Here is a 19,078-nt window from a genome sequence, read left to right as displayed (position 1 = left end):
TTAAAATTATCTTCCCTAAAGTTCAACTCTTTATTATTTGGGAAGTGTTTACCCAAAACTTCTATTACAGCATTACTCCATTGAATTACTGGTTTGAGATCTATCTTTAGCTGAGTGAGAGACACCTTCACAGAGTGGTTAAATCTGAGTACTTCAAAGGTTGCTGTCTTTGTTCACTGAAACTTCAGGGAGATTAGTATAAATATTTTCTTCTCTTAAAGATTTCACCGAAGTACCTAGAATTTGATGTGATGAGTTTGGGCTATATCATCTCAGTACCTTTGGCACAGATAGAACAAGGGGTTTTAGTGTGTAAGGTTCCAGTTACTGCAAACAATGTACAATCAGTAAATCTGCTTAGCTGGATCATTAGTGATCTCTTTTTCTACCTCCATAACTTGTAAGATTTGTTCATGTTGGTTTTGACTGCAAAAAGCACTGAAGTTGTTCACAAACAATTAACTGTTTCTGTTCTGTGATGTTGAACTCAAAAGGGAATAGGAAAAAATAGGTTCATAACTGAAATAATGTTTAAGAACTGTGTTTTATAACATACATATTTATGAAAATGTTCCTACATATTTTTAATAATCTCTAGCTCTTATCAGAGTTTCCACCTTCAATCAAATACTCATTTATATTGAAAGTCTTTTTATAGAAAATGTAAATATTTGTCAGAAGAGCAAATAGTTCATCAAGTAGATGGCACTGATATTTTGAAAGCCATTTTGGTACCTCTCTTTAGCCAAGGAATCTGCAATTTTATCTATCAGCTGCTCTCTAACCGTAAATTAGGTGTTCTAAGATTTCCCTCAAGATAGAGTTTCCAAAATCTGATTTTTAAGGGTGAAGGACCACCCTTATGATTTGTTTCCATACTTTCTGTGCTCAAATGTTACAGAGAAAACATTTGTTTGAAAAAGTAAAACTCACTAGAGTAGTGAGGTTATGTCAGAGCAACTAGGCAAAATCTGAAATTCCATAATCTCTCTTGCAGGTTTCCTTTCAGATTTTTTCCATAAGATAACTTGAACAGTTTTCTATTACTAGACTCTGAAAGTGCTCTTCTATTCACTTAATTGTATACTCTATATGAAAAATGTATGTAGTCTAGAGTGTTCTCTTAATGCCTATGAAGTAGGAAAATCATCAGTAGGAGTTGGGCTACTTGGCACAATCCAAGACTTCACCAAGATCTTTCAAGACTAACTAACCTATTCTGAACTAAGTAGTATCTTCTTTGTGTTGCTGTATCTTACATTTGTTTGACAATCCAAGCTATTACTCTGGTGCAAGAAAGACTATTCAGGTTCCTGCTTTCCAGTTGCTATGTACTTCAACTCATAACGTAGATTGAGCCATTTCAGAGGGAGACAATTATCCATTGTATCCATTATTTTCTATATGACAGGAGCCAGTTTTGTGACCCTTGAAGAAAAACTAAGAATTCTTCACAGTTGTGAAGCAGTGTAAAGCAAAGGGAAATATACTTTTCACTTACAGGCTGGCAGGCAGCTTAAGAACTTTATGAGCCTTTTAGAAATGAAGTTGAAAGCAAACATATTTACAGCAATAATGTATTTTGATTATTTTTTTTTCATTTCAAAATATAAAATACTTCTCTAATGTATGCACTGTCATCATGTGAGAGCATGGAAACTAACATAATGCTTTCAAAAGACCCACAAGAGTCTGCAGGATTGGTTGAAACATGAAAATTCCTGCCCCTATATGCTGTTAGACAAAAGTTCCTACATGCAGAGCTGAAGTGACTCAACCTGTCTAGCTATATCTTGAGAGTGGGAAGGTACTACAGAGGAATCTGGACAGGCTGGATTACTGTACCAAGGTTGATTGTATGAGATTCAACAGGGCCAAGTTCTGGGTGCTGCACTTGAGTCGCAACAATCCCATGCACCTCTAAAAGTTTATGGAGAAATGGCTTGGCTGGAAAGGTACTCAGTAGAGAAAGACCTGGTGATGCTGATGGGCAACTGGCTGAATATTAGTCAGCATGTGCCCAGCATGCTGGCATGTATCAGGAATTATGTAGCCAGCAGGACTAGTGAGGTGATTGACCCCTGAACTCAGCACGGCTGAGACCACACCTTGAGTACTACATTCAGTTTTGGACTCTTTACTTTAAGAAGGATATTCTGGAGCTGTAGCAGAGAAAGGCAACAAAACTGGCAAAGGGTCTGGAGAACAGATCTTGAGAAGAGAGGCTGAGGGAAGTGGAGTTGTTTAGTCTGGATGAGAGGAATCTGAGAGGAGACCTCATTCCTGTCTACACTTGCCTGAAAGGAGGTTGGAGCCAGGTGAGTGTTAGTTGTTTATCCCTAGTAATGAGTCTTAGGATAGGAGGAAATGACCAGGGAAGGTTTAGGTAGGATATTAAAAAAAAAATCTTGGCTGAAAGGGTTCTCAAAGACTAGGACAGACTCCCATTCCTGAAAGTGTTTCAAAGACCAGAGATGTGGTGCTGAGGGACATGTTTTAGCATTAGACATGGTAAAGTTAGAGAATGGTTGGACTTGACGGTTTTCAATGTCTTTTCCAAATGTAGTGGTTCTGTGATTCCTTATTGTTTGTTTCTTAGCAGTTTTAGTTTTGTGCTTTGGCATCACAGAACCTTAGACATTGGAAGGGACCTCCAGTGATTGAGTCCAACCTCCCTGCCAAGGCAGGATCACCTAGGGTACTTCTCACAGGAATGCAGCCTGTAATGTCTAGATCTGTGAAAATGTACCTCAGAATCACATGGGTTTAGTGCCTGGATACCACAGTCAGTTCCCTATGCTAGTGGTGAATCAGCAGATTCTTTAAGATGAGCAAGATATAAAATAATATTTGTATGCAACTGCCAAAACAGACTTAGCACCAGGTCCAGAAATAATTGTTTTAGTACTAATCTTCTTGTTTATCTTGATGATAAAGAAACTAGACTGTGTATGCTTTAAAAACAGGAGGGAGTTTGAATTCTGGACAAATTTATTCATTCAGATAATTTATTATTTTTAAAACTGGACATGAGCTATATCTTCGCTTGCCTTCTCTGAAATATTATTTCCTTTTGAAGAGCAGTTTCAAAAACACATGCTTTATTTTTAGAAATAATTTGTCTACAGAGGTCTAATTCAGAGAAATCACTGAATTTACTATACTCGCATGACCTGCAGTTTTTCTTTGGTCACAGGATATTCCAGAAAACTTTCAGTTCTAAGATTCCCTGTTTTGCTTCTGGTATTTTCTCTATAAGTTTCTGGTTCATGGAGGACACTTTTTTAAGATCTTGAATCTGGTAAATTGGTTGGTTAGCTTTTTTTTGGTCCCCAGCAGTAAGCTTTAGTACTTTCCAACAAAAAATCTCCTAGTTGGAATTTTTATTTTTCATCTCTGATATTTGCAAATGTTTTTCCAGTTTTCACATTTTAATCAGTTTGATTTTTCATTTTGTTATGTAGCTTATGCTTTTGTCATCTGTAGTGACTCTTAATGTTTTTCTTTACTGATTTCAGTAATTAAAATTATTTGGTTTGTATTGATAACTTATGCCCCATACTCAGTGTTTGAACCAATTTGATTTACTTCAGGACTGTTCTGTTTGTTAAATACAGGAAGTAATAAGGTTACTGATCATCACAATTACACTTGAGAATTGCATCCAAGACTGGAAGAAGGCTTAGTAGAGCTTACACTTAAACATGATATTAAGTCTTTGGATAAAAATGGTCTAATTTATTTCTGTCCAAGCTAGAAGCCAAATACATATCTAAACCGATTTTCACTTCCAACCTCTGGGTTTATCTGAAGAACTGGCTTGTAAAAGTGGTAAATACACATGTAAGTAAAAGTTGTTTGTTTTTTTTTTTCTAGACTGTCTTTAACACTGAGAAACCTTAAAACCTATTGTATTCCTATGATCAATCTTTGTCTGAACCTTAGGTCCAGTAACACTGGAAACCAACAAAGAATGAGAAGTCATTCCTATAATGCTGATATGGGCTTCTTTGCAATTGCAGAAGCCTTGTTAGGATGATGAAATAATATAATTTAATTTTCCTAGTTAATTTAGAAAGAAGAAATATTTACATGCACTGTATTCAGAGAGTAAGCAGTCAGATATGGCTTTTTTTGGTTGTTTTTGGCAGAACACCACAACAGTCTAATGGAGAGGAAAAACAAATGAAAACCCCAAGCCCGAACAAACAAAATGCAGCAGTTTTATGCAAGAGCTTGAAAAGGATTAAAAGTGGTGGAGCTGTATTAGTGTAAAGGGAAGGGACAGCAGGATTAGGAAGATTCAAAACCTGCTGTTCCATTAGAGAAGAAATGATGCTTTTATACTGGCCATGATTGGTTATTCTAGATTAAGATAATGAGTAAAGGTTTTCAATTATCTTCCCATCATTTTCACTTACCTTTTGACGTATTAGCTTTCATTAAGCAGCTCAAGTCCTACTAGGGTAAGTTGTCTGGTACCAGTTGTAGAAATAATCACATTAGTTTTATGATAATCTCTTGGCTGTTTCTTAATCTCTGAAGAGAAGGGTTTTGTAGTCTTTCCTGTCTCTTGCTGAGTGGTTCAGTCTGAAACAAGCTTTCTTAACTGTTGTTAACATTCTGTAAGCTTAAGAACATCTTTATATTCTTAGGCCATTTATTTCTCTGCTGCTACTCAGTTGTCTGAAAAAGAGGAGGTGCAGTAATGTAGTGGTTTGGGTGTTTCCCAGCCCCACACTTTGGAAATCACCCAGACTAGACTCAGCCAGATTTGGAAATATGAATGAAGCTGTTTATGTACAGCTAGCACAATATACAAGCAGATATTTACAGTATATACAGTTATAGACAGAAATATACAAGGTAAAAAGGTAATACAAAACACAACTCCCCTCCCAGAAACCTGAGTCCCCAGGAGGGTCTCTCAACCACCCCTTCACCTTCCCCCTACCCCTCTCAACCTTACCCCAGTCCCAAGGAAGAATAGAGGTTCAGCCGGGGGTTAGGAAGCAAAGTGGAGTAGTCCCAAAACGGAGGGTGAAATTAGAGAGTAAGATGCAGCTCTGCCAGCAGCCGAAGCAAGAGTGGTGCTGAGTGTGCTATCTACGTTTTGACTTACATTTTTATACATCTCATCAAGCCTATGAGGGAAGCAGATATCACCATTGTTTTCCTTTCACAGCCTGTAATCTAGTTCTCACCAAAACATTCTAGCCTGCTTCAGACTAGCAGAGTCATTAACGAAAATCCCAACAATCTACCCCGAAAGGTCCTTTTAGTGGACAGCGTGTAATATAAGCAACAAAACAGACTTTTATATTTTGTGTTTTGTGAGCAACATTTCAAATTTCTTTTACCTTGAGTTAATATTCTTGCTTTTAGATTTCTATATGCTACTTCAGGAAAAAGCTCTGTTATGAATTGCTGGAAAGTGATATTGTCACAGCATAGATAATCTTCTAAAAGCTTGTAATGCTAATATATCTTCTACAAGTGCATGTGGTGAACTGTCAGTGCATATTGTCGTTAATGAGTGCAGATATGGAAAACAATTACTGTCTATGAAAACACTCATTTCTAAGGTGCATATATCTAAAACAATCTGTAGTCTAAGGAAAAATGCACTCAAAAATAAATATCTGGTTTGACCATCTGTTTTTCCGATACTGATTCTTATCACTCTTTACTGCACTGAAAATGTTATAATTTATTGTAATTAAGTATCTTTAGCCTTAATGGACCTACCTTGGATATAATGATGTCCATCAGATATATTCCATTGACGTTGTTGTGTGAGTCACCTCTTTAAACCAGGTTGTCAGGAATTTGTCATTTTCTTCCTTGAGAACAGCAGTTGTGAATACTGTTAAACTATGAAATGAGGTTACAGCTCACATATGAAAATACACAATGTAATGTGAGTCAGTATTTGAGAGTATTTAAAAAGTATCAAGACAAAGATAAGCACTCTGTTTGCTTACTTAATGAGGTTACAGAGCAATTGGTTGTTTTTACTTTTTCTTTAGATTTGTGGAATATGGCTTGTTTTAAATAGGAGCTGAAAGAAGATATATCTATCTTCTATGTCCTTAAAAGTTAGCCATCTATTAAGTAAATTTGGGTTTCTATCATTCTAGGCAGAAAAAAAAAAAGGGGTTGTTGATTTTGCAGTTGGAAATAATGCGGTGTTAGAAATTAACATTAGCTGTTGCTTTCCAATGGAATGAAATTCAAACTTTACTTGGTTTTACTGTGATTTGAACTATGTCCCTTCAAACTACTTTAAAACATTTGCTTTTGGACACAGATGAAAGGTGAAAAACTGGACCACTGGAGCAGCCACAAATTCCATCAGCTGCAATGGTGCAGCAAGATGCTGGTGTTGTGGTTCCTGTTGCAGTTCTTGTTGAAAAGTAAGGCAGAAGCAGCTATGGGTGGGCTATACGTATGCACATAAAGGGTGTGAAATAAGAGTTGTAGCCCATGAAGTGACTAGACTGTCCATCATAGTCCTGGCTCTTGGGCTTTGAGATGGGATGAGCAAGAGTCCTGGGCCTAGTGGATGCAATGGCACTGCTACATCCTTCTGTAGGTGAAAATTGGATGGTTGTGATATTAGAGATGGTGAGCAGCAGAACTTCAGAACAGAAAGGTGTCTATCCAAAACTCTAACCTTATCCAGATAATATCTACATCATCGTCTGACATTTGTACATGTTGTGAATGTAGTGACTAAATAGTTACAATATTTTTCCTGGTTGGTTTGTTTTATGAGGTTCTTTTTGTTGGGGTTTTGTTGTTGTTGTTTTCAGTTTATGATGTTCTTTATCTGCTGATGTGTCAAATAAAAAACTGAATGTTTTGTTGTTGATACTGTTTGGTTTATTATTCTGATACAAGGACATGCATTCGTTTTGCTAATCTATTGCTGCAGCTTCAGTCTAGAAGGATGGGTGGATAACTGCTTGGATGCTCAGGCTGAGAGTAGTAGTTAATTGGTTGTCCTCTACCAGGATTCCTGTGTCAGGTGATGTTCTTTAGGAGTCCTCTCTAATATCTTTGTCAGTGACTTGGAGAAGGTCATAGAGAGCTTGGTTATCAAGTTTGATGATGATGCCAAATTGGAAAGTACCATCAGTACACTGCTGACAGAGAGTGGGGAGTGCTTTGAAGCAAATGCACTCTCAAGGGATCTACCTTTAGTTAACAATGAAGCTGATAAAATTATTTATTTGCATTCCTTCAAGAATGATGTTTTCTTCTCTGATATTGGCAGGTTTTGAGCTTGTGTGATAAAGTAGGTTTCAGGGTATTTTTTTTCAAATGCAGAGAAGAGACTAAGCTTTCTTAAAAGTCGCAGTTACTATGATGCTTGTGCAACTGATATTTTTCTCTTCCTCCCTCCACATACATGGACATGCACACCACACACCCCTCTCCTCAAGGCAAGTGTCTATCAAACTGCCAGAGATAGGAAAATCAACATTCATTTCCTCATCTACCCAAGCTGAATTTAAGTTTATATTTCCCTATCTCTACTTGTAGGCACTTAAATACTATTGAGATGCAACCCCCTGTGTACTTTCTGCATGTTTTTTAAATGACAAACCAGATGTAGGTTTGGTATGTGATCTCCAACATTACTGCAATTATTTCCACTTTTCAGTCCTCACTTTCTTGTAGCAGTTTAGAACAGCTACTGTATAGGTGTTGTGGAGCGCCCATAGGCTCAAAACAGGCTTATACATGCCTTGTCTTGCCTGGACATGTTTTTCTGCCCATACCAGAGGTAAACATAAAAGGAAACACAATAGACTTGGTGCCATAAAGTCTGGCCTGCCCAGGTTGTGTAACATGGTTGTATAAGATACAAACACTTGGCTTATGCCTGCCTAGTGCAAGGCCTGTGCTTTTCCCAAATTAGGGAAAAACAGGCTTGTTGCCTTTGCCTATTAGGGTATGCTTTGGTTAACTGCCAAGCTGACTGGTCATTCTGGTGGACAAGGGGCCATTAATCTCGGCCCCCATTTGATAAATAGGGGTACATAGGTAAACAAAGTGCTTTTGCTTATGCCTGCCTGCCTTCTTGCCCACCTGCTTGCTCACCCGCCATGCTCACTCTAATGCCTGCTTGCTTGCTTTGCTGCGATTTGTCTGTGCTATTTACTTTACGGAGACAGAATCTCCCATGGACTCCCAGCCAGCTGTGCACACTTGCACGCCACTGCGGTGAGTTACCAGGGCTGGATTCTGTATTGCAAGCCTTTATGGAGCCTAGTCTCCCTTGCAGCCATGCACCCTATTGCATGCCCGCTGCCTTGTCACTGCCTGGTAAGCTGCACTGTGGTGAGTTACCAGGAGCAGACCCTGGATTGTCTGCATGTGATTGGCCTGTATGGCCAGCGTGACAGTGTGCTGAGACTGTACAGTATCCTACTTCTGTACCTGAAGGTCCTGCCTAAGAGCCCCTGGACATACACACAGATCGTCCAGAAGACGCCAGGAGAACAAGGTCAGAGACTGTCCTTTCCCCTGAAGCTGGGAGGATTCCAGCCTCACCATCCATGGGCAAAGTTTCCCTGAAGATTGGACACTAGTATAGGCTGTGACATAGTGCTGGAGGGTGATTGATAAATCATAAGAATTTGTGAGTAAATGCTTTAATGCCTCTGTAATTCTCTACTGACTTCTGCCATAGTGGAGAAAGAGCTTGGCCCATCTACTAGGCAAGCAGCATACTGATCCCAAGCGGCATTTGGCCGTGGGGAAATTCCTCTCTCTGTTTATAGTTTGAATGTTTGCTAGTTATTAACAAGTTACTGTTTGATGTTATTCCTAGAGTGTCTTCCATAACGGTGTAAGAACAAATATTAGTATTCAAATTCAGTGGTTGGGGGTGGCAAGAGTTCAGAATATTAAAATTAATAAATTATATATTTTTATAGAATATCATCTCGCACCAATAAATTTCTCCCCGCTGCGACAATAGGTAGTCCTGGATATACATACACATGCAAAGACAGTGCTCACTGAAAGATTCTTGTTTGAAGAAGCACTTTTGGACTGTGATTTGTTGGCCAGACTTAGGTATGTGACCTCTTAAGACATAAAGGAAAACAAGAGAACGTGCTGAACTCTGATGCAAAGCCATTTGTAATGGTCTAAAAAGTGGACTTGAAAGGTTGAGAGAAATCTAGATAAATCTTTATTGATTCTGAAAGCAAATATGGTATTGCTATGCATCATCTTGGATCATGTCAGGAGTTAGCTGGAGTGTGAGATATGTATTGCATTTTAATGGGAATAGATGAGCTGCAGTGAGACTTTAAGTATAAGCAGTGTGATGGAAAGTGCTAAGCTATTTAATTTGTCACTCTACATATTTTATTTGCTACTTGGTCATCTGATACAGATGAAAGTTCAGAGTGTTTTTCATTATTCTACTTCTAAACGTACTTAATATTGTTAGACAGAGAAATAGTCTGGATTTAGGCTGTATAAAGGGCTCTCTAGAGCTCTGTTTTCCGTTTCTCTGGAGCACAGTGTGGTAGGTCAGCAGAAGTAACAAAAGCTGCAAGTCCAAGTGGGATAGAGGTGGCACAACCTGGGAACAGCAGTAATATATAGGGGCAATGATGATTGTTTTTTTTTTCCCCAAGGCAGTTCCCCTGCTGCTTGGAATTGCTTGTTGTTTTGCAGCATGTCTTAAGTGGATGATGTTAGCACAGTTTTCATATGTTATTATTCACAAAATTGTAGTGATAAAACACCCACACATGCTGGAAATCTGTAAAAATTTCCAGATGTTGAGAAAATGAAATGTGAGTTTTTGAACAAGTGAAAAACACTGAACTTTGTTTCCTGTAGACGTTCCCAGCAAACATTAAGGACAAGGTTTACCTGCTTAGAATTAGACACTTGTCTGCATTTTTTCAATATATTTAAGTCAAACTAGAGAGCTGTTGTTCCTTTCCAGGTGAATGCACGAAAGATCAGGTAAGTCATGGTTTAGAGGTGTCTGTTGTTCACCCCTGGCTTGACAATCTAAACAACTGTCTCAAGTGTGGATTTCTACATTGTAACCCTTTGGCAAGATTCATTTCAAGCTGAAGATGCATACATGTGGATGTGGGCATGACCAATGTCTGTATCTTACTCTAATCATGGAAACCTGGTCTCACCTCCAGCTAGGAAAGGACCTGGATGTACCAAAAGACCTCCTGTGTCAGCCTTACATGTGTGCAGGTCTTTAAGTATCCTAAGTGTCATTCAATTCAGAATAGGTTCTTTTTCTCTTCTCTGCAATGACTATAAAGCTCTGGAATTTCATTAGTCTGCTTAACAAATAGTTATAAGTCCTAGTTCCACAGTTTGGTCAGATAATTCCTTACACATTAGTGGGAAATTCACATATAAAAAAGTAAAATGGAATTTATTTTCCCCTACTTGTGAAGAAAACAAATACAAAAACCTTGACAATCCTATATAGTTTACTAGTTATGAGACCAGTGATTATGTAACTTCAGTCTCGACCTAAGTACATCTGTTTTGACCAGCACAGAAACTCGGGGGAAAAAAAAAATCTGTAACAGCTACATTTATTTGTAAATTTAAAAATGTGAGAATGTAGGATTTTGTTGTAACAGAACTCTATATCTTAAAGGCAACATTTATGAAGTGTACATGCCTTTTTTCCTGACACAGTGGAAGGAACATCTCTAAGTCAGAAGCCACATTGCACCTCTGTTTCCTGCTGGAACTGGAAAATGTTCACATATATTTATACCTAACTATATGCTTCTAATACCATTTCACAGTAAGTTCTGCAATTAAACAGAGGACATCATTCAGTTTCAACATTTCTCTGTAACACACTACAATGGAGAGTTATTTTTAAAATTTTCCTTTTTTTTCTACATATTATTAATATCTACTTCAAAGACCAGTTAGCTCATATTTTAAACTACAGGAAGGTTTGTATGTAATCCATTTGAAGACTTTCCATTTTTTTTTGTAGAAAACAATAATTTGTTTGCATTTTGTGTATTGAGATAGAGATTGTTATTCATCATTACGAAATGTTCATATCCTTACATTTTTGTTTCTGTGCCTTACATTCACAGACTAAAACTGGTATTGCCTTGTTATATGAAGAAGCATCCCCAAATGCTTATGACATCCGACTGAAGCTTACAAAAGAAGTATTAACAATTCAAAAACAAGATGTCGTCTGTGTTAATGGGAGTGATCACAGTGCAAATGTAAGTGTTTCTATGTCTCTGTGCTCTCCACTGTGCACTTTAATGTCTTCTGCAGAGATCAGTTTATGCTGTTGGAGTGCAAGAGGTGTTAGTGGGTAATAGAAATACATGGTTGGAGTTTTTGTGCATACATACATTCTTGAATACAAAAACATGACTTTTTTTTTTTTTGGCCACTGCAGCATTTCCTTTATTCTTACATAGGTAACTAACAAAGAGAATGTCTTTAACTGAGATTGCAACACTCTTCACCAAATATTGTTAGACCATTACATGAAGGGGTGGAAGGAGGGGAGTACTTCCCATTTAAAGCATTGTAAAAGTAACCCAGTACACCAGTTTTCTTCTCTTTTGTATTGAGCACTGACAGGATGTTCGTTTAATGGCAATGAGCTGGCTGAGACAACACTTGACAATCATTTCACTTTATTCTTTCATGCCCAGATGGGACTTAATCAGTGTCAGCATGTATGTGATGCTTTTTATTTTCACCCTAAAATTCAGTTATGCCACGTTTCAAAACATGTGGTGTCCCTAAGCCATGAAAGATCTTCTGTATTACCATTTAATAATGTCACCAGAAAAACGGGTGACATTTTGCATAAGCAGTACAACAATGGTGTCTAGGTGATGGATGTCCCCAGATGTCATGTTTTTTTAAAAGAGAGATGACAGAAATTAAACTCTCAAATTAAATTGGAGGGAAAATACAGAATTATATTTAGGGAGAGAAAATACAGAGCTAGACATTATAAAGCAATTATCCCATCCATGGCAAACCCCCTTGAATTTTTTCCCATCCCAAAAAACTAAATCTACACTCCCCAGTGCTCCAAACCTCCCCCCCTCCCCACCCTGCCTAATGCCTCTGCCGTCCAAAGAGGCCTAAACAAGCCTCTGGAGGCCTACTGCTTACATGTTCTTCCCAATAAAGTGGCTTCTGCCACACACACAGGGCAGGAGGATGAGGAAAGAAGAGCTGACCTTGGTGTGTGTCTATAAAGAGCAGAATTATGGGATTGAATAACAATCTTCTGGTCCCTATAATTTTTTTTAACCCTATAGCCTCAACCTGGGACACACCAAACAGTGCATTGAATTTCCTCATATACACAGCATTCCTCTTAAAACTAAATGTAGGTATTCCAGATTTCACTAGTGAAAATTAATTTCATGAACTGAACTGGTATTTTGTGGAGTGAACAATTCATGGAAACCTCCTCAGATGTGGCCAAGAGGGAGCCTTCCTGTCTGATTCCTGTATTGCATGTTAGCTAAACAGTCTAGCACTAGGGGATATCAAGAGAGTTAGTGATATTCTACTAAGAATGAGGAGTCAAAGAGTGTATAATGGGTATCCTTACGTAAGGATGTTAGAGGAAGTGCCTGTAGAACATAAAACCATGTTTCATTCCTGTCAGAGTGTTTATATAAATTGGATATCACACAAAAATAATGTGAAATAGCTTTTAGTAGTTAGAAACATAATCTGTTGGTTTCAAAACTTGTCCATGGAACTCTGTGGAACGTGACTTACTGTTAAAAATATTCAAAAAGGTTGCATGAATTGGCAGCTAGTGAGAGGCCACTCAGTGAAGTCAGTCATGTCTATTTCTGGTTGCTATGAAATAAATAAAATCCTCAGTCAAAACCAGTCACCCTGTGTATAATTTTTGCTTCACCGAGAAGCAGGAAAACCTGCAGCTTTTAACTACAGATGTTGCTGTTAGTGCTGAGAAGTTGCATGCAAGTTGTGACTGCAAGAATCCTAGTAAAATGTGGGAGTGCTATATATGATGCATTGAGGCCTGTCAAAGGCATCAGTGATTGCTAATGATGTTCTCACATATGTTGAACTTTCATCAGTGGACATTGTTCCTTAGGGTCAAAGACTATAAAATATAGTCTATGATAGTCTATAGGGCATAGACTATAAAATACCTAGATGTATTGTTTTGTATTTTGCTATCTGTTGTTTGTTTGGGTGCAACTTTCTATACTTCAGTGGCAGCTGAAGCTGTAGTTCTTGCACTCTTAGGCCTGGATGTAGAGTAACGAGAGAAAAGCATAGTTTGTGAAATTCAAGATATGTACAGAAGAAATAACGTAAAAGTACCTATTTCTTTTCCTCAATATCCAAGTCTGAAAAAAAATCCTTCTGAGACTGTCACCATTTTGGGAAATATTCTTTTCCAGTATTTTATTATATACTGTGGTATTGATACATTTTAAAAATATATATAATAAATATATTCATAGAATTGTTTGGATTAGAAGGGACCTTAAAGTTCATCTAGTTCCAACCCCCCTGACACAGACAGGGACACAGGTTGCTCAAGACCTCCTCCAGCCTGGCTTTGAACATCTCCAGGGAGGCAACATCTATGACCTCTCTGGGCAACCTGTTCCAATGTGTAATCATCCTCACTGTGAAGAATTTTCTTCTAGTCTGGATCTGCCCCTACATACATTCCTTCTCATCCTATCACTGCAAGCCTTGTAAAAAGTCCCTTCCTGGCTTTCTTGTAAGCCCCCTTCAGGTGCTGCAAGGCTGCTATAAGGTCTCCCCAGAGCCATCTCTTCTCCAGCCTGAAAAGCCCCAGCTCTCTCAGCCTGTCCGTGCAGAGGAGGTGCTCCAGCCCTCTGATCATCTTTGTGGCCTTCTCTGGACCCACTTGGACAATAGATGTCACTCTTATGCTGGGCACATCAGAACTGGATGTAGTATCCTGGTGGGGTGTCAGGACTGCAGAATAGAGGGGAAGAGTCACATCCTGCTGGTCACACTTCTTTTGATGCAGCCCAGGAGAGGTCGGTATTCCGGGCTGCAAGCACACATTGCTGGTTCATGTTGAGATTTTCATTGACTAACACTCCCAAGTCCTTTTCTTCAAGACTGCTCTCAAGCCAGAGAGATAATGCCTTGTATATAAAGTGATTTTTTCACAAAGATGTGCTTCAGAGCTTCAGGCTTGACTAACTCAAGTATTAGAAGGAGGTCTTCATGATACTATGATTCTGATGGGATGTCCAGGTTTACAGGAAAAAGAAAATATGTGGATGCATCAGAATTGGTGCATGCTCACAGAAACCAAGCATGAAAGTATTGACAGAAACAGTGTATGGAAAACATATTTCACTATTTTCTGAGTGTTTTTAACAGATTTTCAATGTTTTTCCCCTTGATTTAAAGTTAGCAATACTCACAGGAGGACATTAATTATATGAGACAAGGGAAAAATCCATTTTAAGTTAAAAGAGAAACAAGGAGACATTCATTTCTATACTTCATTAAGAGATGATTTTGTTATAACTTTTTGTCATTCTAGATAGTTAAATTTCTTACAGTATCTCACTCCCTTGATCCTCTGTTTTTTTTTCCATGAATATTTCTGTCATCCTTCTCCTGTTGTCAGACCATGGTTTCATGCCTCTCATTTTTTCTCATAAGCGAGTTATTTTTCTTTGACTTTGTGTTATATCTGATACCTTTATTTTTCTGGCTAATTCAACTTGAGAAATGAGAAAATAAATGCATCTGACTTTTCATAAAAATCAGTCCCTACAGAGTTGAATTGTCTCTGCTTTGGTCAGTGGTTGAGCAAAGAGCTTTCTAATTCAGGCTGATGACTAGAAGAGGTCTCCTCAGAGGCCTATGTGAGTGTAATAAAATTAGAATAACAAAAATCTTTTCATCCTGGGTACCCAATTGTCCAACTTCAGAAGCCATATCTTAGCTGGACTTTATCAGATTGAAGCAAGACAGATAAATAGGCAAGAAAAATAGCAAGATTAGTAGTTTTGTTGATTTAAAAGGAAAAAAGTAACGGGGCCTGAAACCACTGTTTAAATCCTTGATGAAGCTGCTGTAGCTTTATAACTCAGATATTAACAAGAACAGAGAAAAATGTTATTTTAGCAAACCTGTAGGGAACAGATCTGCAGTAGTCTAAAATATAATTTTATTTTATTTTTCTAACCTGAGGAATTTTTTTTTAGATAACTCCTAATATTATTGTTTGCCCAGTGCCTGTCCTGCCATCACTGCTATGGTAATTTAGTCTCAAATTGTTAAAAAAATATAGTAATGGGCATTTTCTGTCTCCAAAATTAAGTGGGTCCTTACAAAAGATTCTTCCTTTCAAAACTAAGTTTACTTGTATGGAGAGAAGACACTTTTGTTAATTTTCCATGCTTTGGAAAACAGGCCTAGATATTTAGAAGAAAGCTATCAAGTAATTCCTTAGAATCTTTATTATAAAAGATCTTACGTTTGTGTTGCTGTCATTTTAAGAACAGTTAAAATTTTGTGTCACAAAGTAAATAATAAATATGAGTATTCATCAGCATGACAAAACCCCCTTCATTATTAAAGGTAAAAAATATAAGTAGCTTAAGTGAAAAGGCTGATGAATTTAACAGAAGAATGTCAAGGATACTAGGGATATTCCAGAACAATATCCTCTCCCCAAGGCATGGGAAGAATCCAGCCTGAAGGTAAGTGCCCATACCAATATGATAGGAGAAAGGCAGCACAAGATTGGTAAATTTGAGATCTGTACAAATACCTGTATACTATGAAGATTTCACTTAAGCTATTACCCCTGGAGCCATGGCAGACTGGCAGAACTGGTTTTATGAGGAATGGCTGAAGGATCTGGTGTTGCTTAGTCTGGAGAGGAAGAGGCTGACAGGAAATGTTGTCCCTCTTGACAACTGCCTGAAAGGAGGCTGTAACAAGATGGGTGTCAGTTTCTTCTCCCCAGTAAGAAGTGACAGAATAAGAGGAAATATCCAAGTTGCAGAAGGGGAGGTTTAGGCAGGATATTTAAAATAGTTCTTTGCCAGAAGAGTTATCTAGTGTTGGAAGAGGCTATCCAGGGAAGTGGTTGAGTCACCATCCATGGAGATGTTTAAAAAACATGGATGTGGTGCTGCTTAGGGATGTGGTTTAGTGATGGACTTGGCGGTGTTAGGCTAACTGGATCTGATGACCATAATGGTCTTTTCCAATCAAAATGATTCTATGCTTGATAAAAACTGTAGAGAGCTTTAGTAGCTCTCTAAACTGAGAGCTTTAGTAGCAGTTTAAAATCTTCAGCAGCTAGCAGCAAAATATCTCACTGTGATGGAAGCATGAACATATGGTATGCAGGATATTGATGGCTGCAATGTCTGCTGTTCATCTCTGTCTTTACACCAGCCAACATGTGAAATGTGCAGAGGGAATGCAAATACAATTACTCAAACATCTGTGTTCTGGTAGAATTTAGCTATAATTCATTGTTAGAAGGTGCTTCCTTTAATTGAAAGAAATCACTTTAATCAGAAAAGAACTGTGATCCTGTCTTCACATGTGGTCCTCTACATATTACTTATAACTCTAGAAATCCTTGTGTGTAAATGATCTGCTTGGACATTGTTATCAGTCTGAGTTCTCTCATGTCTCAGAGATATGTACAGATGTGTCCTTTATTAAATTTTCAGTTAAGCTATTGCACTTGGAGCCATGACAGACTATCAGAGCTGGTCTTATACAGAGGGGCTGAGGGGTATTTGGATTGTTTAATCTGGATATAAGGAGGCTGAGGAAAGACCTTCTCCCTCTCTGCAATTATCTGAAAAGAGGTTGGAGTGACTTGGGTGTTGGTCTCTTTGCTTTCATAGCAAGTGATAGAGCAAGAGGAAATGTCTTCAAGTTGCACCAGGGGAGGTGTAGATTGGATATTAGAACTCCTTGACTAGAAGTGTTGCCAAAGACTGGAATAGGCTCCATCTCTAAGGATGTTACAAAGAGGCAGTGATGTGGTGCTAAGGAACATGGTTTATCACCAAACTTGTTAAAATTAGATAATAATTAGACTCAATGATCTTAAATGTCTTTTCTATCTCAAATGTCTTTCTGATTCCAACGGAACTTCTCATGGTCATTTAATTCAATCCATTGCTTAAAGCAGAGACAACTTCCAAATTTGGACAAGTTGCTGAGGGGCTTTGTCCAAGTTTAAAATTTCTCTAAGGATGGAGATACCACCAGCAATCTAGGTATCCCCTTTTAATGCTTGACTGCTTTCACTGTACAATTATTTCTTCTTGTACATTCAGTTGGAATTTGTTTTGCTGGAAGTTGTAACTGTTGCCTCTTGTCATTTTTCTTTGTGCATTTATGAGAGCAATCTGAACAATCTGCTTGCTATAATCCTCCGTTAGGCTGGCAGGTTTTGAAAACAAAATGAAGAACTTCTTTTTACTCTAAAAGAACCCCTGCACAACTAAACGCACCTTCCACAAAATAAACAACAAAAACAAAACAACAAACAAACCCAAGCATAAAAAAACCCTCACAACCCACAAACTAAAAATCACCCCCCCCTCCAGCTCTTTATCTACTGTGAAAGAAACAGTTATGATAAGAAATTGATAAAAATATCTTACTATATTTAGTAAGGATTATCTGCAGCTGTCCCATATCTTCGCTAGCATGTGAAAAGATCTGCTTTGTCTCTGTACAAAACTCAATAGTAATGGACATGCTTCAGGCATTTTTTTTATAGCTGCTCACTTCTTTTGGGAAAGATGTGATATTCTGTCTATTAAAGACGACAGAGACCTGCAACTAAAGTTTATACAGGAACCCTTTGAGGTTTCTCCTATAAAACAGACATACTATAGCCAACAATATAGCAAACTGTACTTGTAAGGAAGTTCTTTGCTTGGTACTTCACCTCCAGCATAGTGAAATTGGTTGAAGACTCCCCCTTCCTCCCCTCCCCAGTTGAAAAATTTACCAGACCAGCTCAAATGGCTTGTGTGCTAGTTTTGGTGAGAAGAACTAGATTACAGGCTGTGAAAGGAAAACAATGGTGATGTCTACTTCCCTCATAAGCTTCATGAGATGTATAAGAACAAGAAATAAAAACATAGATAACCACTCTCACTTCTGCTGCTGGCAAGCTCTGAGCTGCATCTTACTCTCTAACCTCACCCTCCATTTTTTCTTTTACTAATCTACTTTGCTTCCTAGCTCCCTGGCTGAACCTCTATTCTTCCTTGGGGCTGGGGTAAGATTGAGAGGGGTAGGGGGAAGGTGAAGGGTGGTTGAGAGCCCCTCCTGTGGACTCAGGTTTCTGGGAGGGGAGTTGTGTTTCTGTATTACCTTTTATCTTGTATATCTCTCTATATAACTGTATATACTGTAACTATCTGCTTGTATATTGTGCTAGCTGTAAATATAGGCTTCATTCATATTTCCAGAGCTGGCTGAGTCCAGTCTGGGTGATTTCCAAAAGTGTGGGGGGGGCGGGTAATACCCAAACCATCACAGCTTGGAAGTAAGATAAAGGTAAATTTACAGCAAAGCTAAATTTACAAGCATACATACATGATATATTTACAAGGATTTGCAATTATGCACAACTGGAAAAAAAACAAACAACAAAAAACCAGAAATCCAAACTCCCTCCTGGACAAACAAAAGAATCCTAGAAGGGACAAATGCTACCCTCTCTCTCTCTCCCGGACAAAAAACAACCAGGAAAGCTTACTTATTGTCTGCTAGAGGAAGATATTAGAGCAGTCTGAAGGAAAAGCGAAGGGAGTAAGAGGGACACTAACTTTGACCTGCTTTTGTGTTTTGTAGCGCTGTTTTGTTGCCCAGTTTCTATTTGGTAAGATATTCTGCAGACATTTCTAGTTCACTCATTTTTTCTGTCTCAGTAAGCAGCAAAGTTAATCTTGCTGCTCTTGCCTGTTTTTTTAATTCTTCATGAGTATTTTAATGTAGGTTGCAGCAAAGGCAACAGTGGAACTTCACT

At 38.2% G+C, this 19,078-nt stretch overlaps 1 protein-coding gene across 1 annotated transcript in view; it reads left to right on the top strand.

Annotated features, from left to right (window-relative positions):
• Nucleotides 1-19,078, top strand: part of SNTG2 (syntrophin gamma 2) — a 285,667-nt gene that overhangs the window by 106,724 nt on the left and 159,865 nt on the right. Inside the window, exon 2 of the mRNA XM_064145698.1 lies at nucleotides 11,127-11,264. Coding sequence (XP_064001768.1) covers nucleotides 11,127-11,264 — 138 coding nt within the window. The remainder of the gene's footprint in view (nucleotides 1-11,126; nucleotides 11,265-19,078) is intronic.

This window comes from Pogoniulus pusillus, chromosome 7 (assembly GCF_015220805.1).
Source record: "Pogoniulus pusillus isolate bPogPus1 chromosome 7, bPogPus1.pri, whole genome shotgun sequence".
NCBI lineage: Eukaryota > Metazoa > Chordata > Aves > Piciformes > Lybiidae > Pogoniulus > Pogoniulus pusillus.
Note: the sequence above shows the minus strand (reverse complement) of the source record. Positions and strands in the feature narration are given on the sequence as shown.